The sequence below is a fragment of the Hirundo rustica genome, chromosome 10, assembly GCF_015227805.2.
Source record: "Hirundo rustica isolate bHirRus1 chromosome 10, bHirRus1.pri.v3, whole genome shotgun sequence".
Lineage (NCBI taxonomy): Eukaryota > Metazoa > Chordata > Aves > Passeriformes > Hirundinidae > Hirundo > Hirundo rustica.
The window spans coordinates 14964130-14972169 of NC_053459.1; the positions used below are offsets into that span (position 1 = coordinate 14964130).

Consider the following 8040-nt stretch of genomic DNA (forward strand, 5'->3'; position numbering starts at 1 on the left):
CCAGGGCTTGGCCTGGGACTGGGAAAAACTTGAACATTTAATAACAAACCTGTGTTGTGCATGTATATCATAGTTGGTTAGACTTCTCGACCTTTCAGCTGAAGCAAAACCACAGAGGTACACCTCAAGAGCAGCTGGGCTTTGTCAATCATTACAGAAGTAATGGCATCCCAACATAATGCTTAACTCCGGAGTGACAACTAAACATATTCATGGCAACACCCTTTGTGTTAAAATCTGGAAGAACCACAGTTAATGGTGCATTTCAGCCACGGGCTGTAAACTTCAGTGACAACCTATTACTGACTGCTGAACAAACTGGGATTGTCCCTTCCGAGTGGATCAGAGTGCAAACCATCTTCTCGCCCTGTTTAACCACATCACCTGGGTGGCTCTTTGGGAATTGAGTGTGCAGTGAAATTCTGTGTCCCTTGTAAGACCCGTTGGGGATGTATGGGGTTTTTTCAGCTGCGTTTTCCTGGCAAATGCTGACAGCTGCGTAACAGCAGTACTGGTGGTGGTGGTGGCTGTCTCAGGCTGGGAAGGTTTCCTTCATCCTTGGTACAGGTTTGAGGCGGTAGGCACAGTGCACAGGGCATGGTTGGGGCTACCTCTGCTTTTTCTGCAATGCCAATACTCCATCTGAAGGCAGCATTCCGTGAAAGCGTGGCCCCACTGCACGGACACCAGTGACTTTTCATTTGTAGCAGGTCCTGTTAAATGCAGCCGTGGGTTAATATGGAACTAAGCCTCAGCAGCAGGAATATGTGAACAGCTATGAAAATACCGAAACAACTGCAAGGTGCTGACCTTAAACCAGTGTTCCTTTAACTTCTGGTGGCTGTTTGTGTCCCTGCAACCCCAAATTTGCTCCCTGGCTAGCGGTAATTTCTGCGGCGCAGGAAGCCGTTGGGTAACGCATTCTCTGGCAGCAGGCACGATGTGCAGAGAAGTTTTAAAAACACCAAATTACAGAGGGTAAAACACTGTTGCAAACAAAGCCCTCACAATGTTTCTCACACTAATGATGAGGAGACCTGGAGCTTTGTGTTTAACTTCATGGATCGCAGCAGGAATTGGAGTTCTGTGTTTAACCTTCTTCCAGGTAACCAAACCCTTCACTGGGCTGATTTTAGGGATTTTGTGGGGGGAAGATTCCAACTTTTGTAGAATTTAGTCATTATTATTATTATTATTACTATTATTACTTTGTGAAGGACTTTTTGAGCACCTAATGAATTTGGGGAAGATTTAATGCCCACAAAAATTCCAATTAATGCAGAGAAAACATTCCTGCCTTTGTCTTTTATCCTGTCTGTGGCTATTGAAATGGAAGAGCTTGGGGCTTCAGCAGCACGGGTGGGTGTTTGGCTCCTCTGACAGACTCCTGCCTCAGAGCAGATGCACTTTGCTGCAGTTTACGCTAAGGTGGCTCTGCTGAGCTGGTTTCAAGGATGATAAGAGTCCAGGGGTTGTCATTCAGCCATGAAGAATACTCAGGATACATGTAATCACAGCAATCAGCTATCTGCTTTTGACTTGTTATTTAATAATCAGTTGAAGTGCAAAAAAACTCAAAAGAATTAAAGCATTCTGCACCAGGGTGCATGTGTGACATGGCAAATTAGCTCAATTTTAAAAGGACACGTCTGGAAGAGTTGAAGCTTCTGTCTTTTTCTCTATTCTTCCTCATTTGGGCTTCAGCCACTCATGAAATTTCACAGATATTGCTTTCTATGAAAGACTTACTGCACCTGAAGACCACTGGTGAAACAAGGGACTGAAATACATTGTGTGCACAGGATCAGACATATTATAGAGATTGGGGCGGGGGGGGAGGATTTCTTACTCTTTGGAGTGGCTTGAGCTTTGCATAACAAAAAGAACCTGTTAATTAGAGATTTAAAATGAGATCTTACAGTTATGCATATTTGATACGAATTTCTAATTTGGAACAGAGTCTTCCAGTTGGACTCAAAGTCAAAAATCTCTAGGTGTTTTGGATATATGCAAAGGAAAATCCAAAGTAATTATTTACAAATTACATTCTAATATTTTTTTTTCAGAGAAATAAGTCTAAATTCCTCTATCTTGTTCATTCTGCTTTCCACTGTTGTCACAATTCTATACCTGATCAGAATTTTTTGGTGTTTTTTTTGTTGTTGTGTTTTTTTTGTTTGTTTGTGGGTTTTTGTTTTTGTTGTTGTTGTTGTTGTTGTTGTTGTTTTTGGTTTTTTGTTGGGTTTTTTTGTTGTTGTTGTTGTTTGGTTGGTTTTTTTTTTTTTTTTTTTGGTAGCAGCATTGGGCAATGGTAATAACACACCTAACACCAGTCAGCCAAAAAAAAAAATCTATTGAGTTGGATTCAATTATACTGATGAACTGCTCTGGTTACTTTTTGCACAGATAATATGAAACTGAGGCTAAGATAACAAGGCTTGCAAAAATAAACTGGCTTGAGCTGAGAGTAGAAAATATACCCGAAAAACAAGTTCCAGGTTCACATATTTGCAATACCTGAAACCTGACTCTGGGAATGATGCACCACTATTATCCGAAAACAGGAAAATGCTGGATTGAGCAAACTTCTGGTCAAAACAGCTCCAATTTACTGCTACATTCACAATTATCTCCCCCCAAAAAATGAGCCACTGAACAAAAATTTGGTTGTGGGGCATTTTCAGCAGATACTTCTGAACAGCAAAGACCAGTGCAGTAAGCAGGTCTCAGACTCCAGCTGGTGTTTCCCTGCTGTTGTCTTTCCCTCTTTCACATCAAAAGGAATGTTTTCTCCTTGGCCTAGCTTTCATCTGCAAGCTACTGAATTTATTGAGCTCCTGGTGAGGTTCTCTGCTGGTTTTGATTTGAGCTGGCTCAAAGCAGAGACCCACAGAGGCAGATCCCTAAGGAGAGGTCTGGTTTCAACCCTGCAGGACCGGCATTGGTATGGCTCTTCCTCTCCAACTTCCCACTCAAAGAACAGTAATCATACTGGTAAATTGTAAAAAACAAAGCATGCCTGCCCTCTCTGATTTACATGTGTGTTTTCAGTCAGCAGACTCTGGGTCGGACTGTGAGCTTGGCGAGAGGTGAGTGTGGCTTCATTCTCTCACCCGTGGCTGCCGTGGGTTTTTTTTTTTTCCAAAAGAGGAAATGGAGGCTGGCAACCCTTTGGGTTTTCAGTAAAAATACTGGTGAAGGGTGCCAGTGTTGAAAGGCAAACCAGTGGCACTCTGCTTCTTGCGCCGCCTGCATTGCTCCCATCCACATAGAGAAATTTTGAACGGGCATGGAAGAAAACTTCTCAGTCTTCTGCTTACTGATGGTGCTTGTCTTCGTGTTGGTAGATGTGCTGGGGTGGGTACAGCAGCCCCCTCACACCAGACTGGAAGTCCTTTTTATTCTTCCCTTTTTAGGTGCATTGGACAGAGCAATGAAAACTTTAGCAGCTGGTACGTGTGGTAAGTCTCAGATCTGCTTTAAGGGGAAAAACTGGCAAATAATATTCTTTGATGGATATATGGAGAGAAAGGCATTAAGAAAGACTGATAGCTAGAGAGCATTGCTCCTGGGCTGTCCCTGTGTTCTGTCGTTACAAAGCAATGGAAATCATTTATCCATCTCCTCTTCACTGTACGCTGACAACTGAGCTGGGGAAAAAACGATGGATGATTTCAGGGAGAAATGTTTGAATTTCCAGCCAGCACTCTCTGCTGAGCACTCAGGAGTGAGACGTTGGTTTCTGGGAAATTTGATCGTGTCCAGTGCGCCGGTGAGGAAACCGCAACAATTAACGGCTATTTGCAAAAGATGTTAATGAATATGTTAATTTCAAGACATGCAGCCATCTGTCGGTGCTGCCCGCAGATGGTGACGGTACTGTTCCTCCCCTGCTGCCTCTGCCTTAGGTTCCTGGTGTTGTTTTTCCTGGCCGTGCTCCTGTCCTGCGGGATCTGCTGCTGCCTGCAGTGCTGGCTGAAGCGGCGGAGCTGCCTCCCCCGACGCACCATGGCTGTCTTTGCCCTCAGCAGCTCGGATTCCTTTTGTGGTTAGTCCTGTCCCTGCTGCAAGGTCCTGCTGGGCCTGGTGGCCTTCCTGAGGTCCACCCATAACCCAGTCAAAGGCAGTCAGGGAGCTGGGATGCAGCCAGGGGCTGTATTGGTGGTGAGCGGTGGGGTGCCCGGCTCTGGCATTTGGGGACGTGTCCAGACCATGCACTGGGGGCTGAAGCCACATCCACTTTTCACTGAGCCATACCTTGGTGCTGTCCCTGTGTGTCCATGTGTCCCAAAGGTGCCTAGCTGGGGCTTGGCCAGGCAAACACTGGAAGTGTGTGGGACTTTCTCCTCAGTGCCAGGCCACTCAGCAGCCCAAGACATGCAGCCACAGGGCTCAGGCAGCCCTTTCCAGCATGTGGCCCTCATTTCTCACTCAGGCAAAACTGTCTGACTTGAGCCACCCCAGTAGCCAGCTCGACTGGCTAACACACCCAGGGGCTGTCAAAAGCTTGTCCTGGTGGGTGCTGTTCATTGTGGCAGCCACCATCAACATTCCCCCAGGGGCACCCAGATTTTGAGGACTGGGCTATAATGACTGTGCAGCATCCAGAGCTGACCTGGAGTATGGCCAGCAGCATCAGCAGGCTGAGCCAGACAACATCCCTCCAAGAAAAATAAAGCTAATCCTGTCATTAGGCTAAGCCCTTCCCAGAGGACATATTATCTGCTTTCTGGGTGGTTATAGACAGTGTCTCCATAGGGAGGACCCACCCCAAACCCACCCAAATTCCTCTGTCCCAACTTCTTGTATCTGGAATTTGTGGTGAAAGACTTTGTGATGCCATCCTTCAAAAATTACGTCCATGCCTTTCTCGTTTCCAAGTGGTTTGGCAGCTCCTCCTAGGCTCACCCCTCTCACTCCCACACTTGCCCTTCATGCCTGTGTGCTCTACAGTTGTGACTTTGCTTTTTCTCCAGCTACTGAAGCACCTCCGTGCCCATTCTCTGGATCCCTGAGCCCCTGCATGGCTGCAGAGATTTCCTCTTCTCCTGCCCCATGCTTCAGCCTTGGGGGAACTGAATTGCCTCCATCTTATGAGGATGTTATGAAGGAAAACAAGCTCTAGACACCACATGTTGGCTTTCAGTGATCCTACTTGGTTCATCAGAGATCTTCCATCATGCTAAGGGAGTGTGAGATCAAATCAGCCCTTTCCACAGGCTGGCTGAGAGACTGAAAAGCAGCACATATTTCAACTGAACCTGAAAGACGAGACTAAATGCAACAGAATAAATGGGAAAAGTGTGTGTTGATTCTGTCACAGGAGTTCAGCTTGACATTTTGATATCTCTGGATTTCCGGAAGCTTCCTCAAAGGCCTGTGTGTATTTGGGGTTTCTGGCTCAGCCTCTAGATTTATCTCTCTAAGGCTGCTTTAGCTGGTGCAACCCCTCGTATTTTAGGACCAAATGTTGATAAATTACTCGATAGCTACTTCTGGGGCTTGGGCTGCCTCCTTCACTCGGCGCTGTGCCAAGGAACACCCTCTGGCAAAGTCATGTTGTCCTAATACATCGCAATGCAATCGTGCCACTCTGATGAAGGATTGTTTGCCACATTTAAAATATTTAGCACAGCGTATCAGTTTTGTCTCGTGAAAAAGGCAGCAATTTATGACCAGGGAAGAGAAAACAAGAGACAGGGTTATGGAGGAGTAGCAGTGGCAGGAGCTGGTTACAGAGCATTAAAAAAAAAGTGAGTTTGCTCATTTGAGCTGTTCTGAATTTCATGGTGACTGTCCTCAGCTACTCCTGCCCTAGCATTGCAGACTGGAAGGCTTTGAATGGCCCAGGACCCACATAAAAGTTCCCCACAAACATGAATTAGGGGCTTAAGTACTTAGTATGTAGCTACAGAAATCTATTAGGATAAAGAATGCCATTTTCTTTGAGGTGATCGCTGCAGACAGGATGGAAAAATACCTTAAGAAGCCATCCAGACTGCCTTTTTCCCAAGCAGGATCAGCTCAACTAAAGTCATTCTTTGGAGGTATTAGCCTAACTAGTTCTCAAATTACTGAAGAAAGATGCTGAATTTCCCCCTTAGCTGGATTCCAGATGAAAGCAAAGATTCCCCTTCGTTTATCGTGGGCAGGTCACTGAAGGCTGAATTCAGCCTGCCTGACCTCTCTGCCTCTGCTCTCGCAGTGGCGAGGGCTGGGGGTGCAGTCAGAGCTCTCTTGCTGCAGAAGGTAAGGTCACCCCATGCTCTGCACTCCCATGGAGCCAGGAGCCCAGTTTGGGCACGTGGGTCCACCTGGGATTAGAACCCCAGAAGATTAATGGAAGCCCACAGCCTGCTTCATGGAGCACCTCTCCACCTGTAGAGTGAGGATAGCACCAGTTCCCGTGCTCAGGAAGGAAACTGGGAAGATAAATGCACTAAAGGTTATCATGATATCTCATGATGATTCTATGTAAGTACATTTTCCAGATAAAGAATTGCACCATATTTTGAGAAAAAAATTATTTGCCAGCACCACAGCAAATTATCTCCGTAAAATCTTATTTTAGAAGCAGCTTTAATGATTGACTCTCGTGTGAAAGGAAATAAATGTTACTTGTAGCCGAATGAATGTTTGTGCCAGCAGGCTAAATTATTACTGGATTTATTAATAAGGAAAATTAGCAAGTACAGACTCAGCCAGGGGAGAAATCGAGCAACTTCTGAGTGTCCTTTTGCTGGCTGAACTTAGTAAGAATTGCAGGTAATCAGCAACTCTCAGGATCAGATCTTTCATGTACATAACTGCTTCCACCACTCAACCCCTTCAATTTATGCCCCGAAGCATGAGATTTGATTATGTTTGTCACTGCAGCTTGCATAGCCTGTTAGTGGGCATTAAATCAGCTGTCACTTGATTCCCACCTACACAGTTTGCTTCGGTGACCCCTTCACGGCAGAGAACTCCACAGGTTGCCTGCATTATGTGCTGCATAAAACATTACTGCCTCCTGCTTATTAATGGCTTGGCTCTAAATAAATTGCTGCCTTTAATTTCACTGAATGTCACCTTCTAATCAGATGGCTGAAGAGGCTAACAAGCGAGGACTGCTCAGGTTTCAGCGCCTCCAATCCCTCTGCGTCCCTCTTTCTTGAGGACCAGCGATTCCCGAGGTGGTAAATCCTTCCCCAGACACCCAACAGAGGGCAAGCAAGACTTTCAGCACACAGAAATATTCGAGGGAACGGGTTTGTTCCCCTGAGACTCATGTGCATTGTTTCATGTTTGAAGAGCTTTAATTATGCACGAAAGGAATCAAATTATTCCATCAGAATTGCGACAAGTGGCTCGGGGTAAAGTAAGCAATAGCTGTCACAAAATCAGGCTCCATCTGGAGTCACCAGCGTGGGAGAACCTGTGTGCTGTGGTACCTGTGCAACGTGACAGGAGCCACAGGAGCTTCCAGAAACTGCTGAAAGCCAGGAGGTATCTGCAAAAAAAGCTCATGTAGGGTTGCTCTGGGGAGGACATAAACTAATATTGCTGCTGGCTTGGGGTAGGGAAGGAGGCACCCTGAGAAGGGGCTCAGGGCCCTGGCCCTTGGCTTCCTGGTCACTGGAATGGAGAAGAGGATGGGTTTCTTCCTTCTACAAAAGCTTTTTGGGTGGCTCTACCAACCTATTATTCCCTGTGGAAGTTGCTTCTCCCAGCTTGCCACCCCACTCCTGTGTTCTCCAGCAGAATGGACAAGGTTACTCCAGACCTCTGTTCCCTTTCTTACACAAGCAGAGATTTTGCTGGGTAATTGATATTTTTATAAGCACTCAGCTCTTAATGAGGGCAGTTAATGCAGTTTGGCTGATGTTTCCAGAATTGCAAGGGAAGAAGAACCATTTCCTTTTAATTCATCACCTTGGGAACAGGGTTCACCTTGGAAAAGCACTTTTCTTGCTGTGGCTCTCTGACTGCCACTCATTCTCTGACTTACACTTCCTGCTGACTTTGAGAAGAAATGGCAAACAGCTCCAGAAAAAAAAG

At 45.9% G+C, this 8040-nt stretch overlaps 1 protein-coding gene across 1 annotated transcript; it reads left to right on the forward strand.

Annotated features, from left to right (window-relative positions):
• The first annotated feature begins 818 nt into the window (after positions 1–818).
• Positions 819–5125, forward strand: TMEM207 (transmembrane protein 207). Its single transcript, XM_040074662.1, has 5 exons — positions 819–1105; positions 3052–3089; positions 3417–3461; positions 3909–4048; positions 4977–5125. Exons 1-5 carry the CDS (start codon positions 1010–1012, stop codon positions 5123–5125), a joined length of 468 nt encoding a protein of 155 aa, XP_039930596.1. The 5' UTR covers positions 819–1009.
• The last annotated feature ends 2915 nt before the right edge of the window (positions 5126–8040 follow it).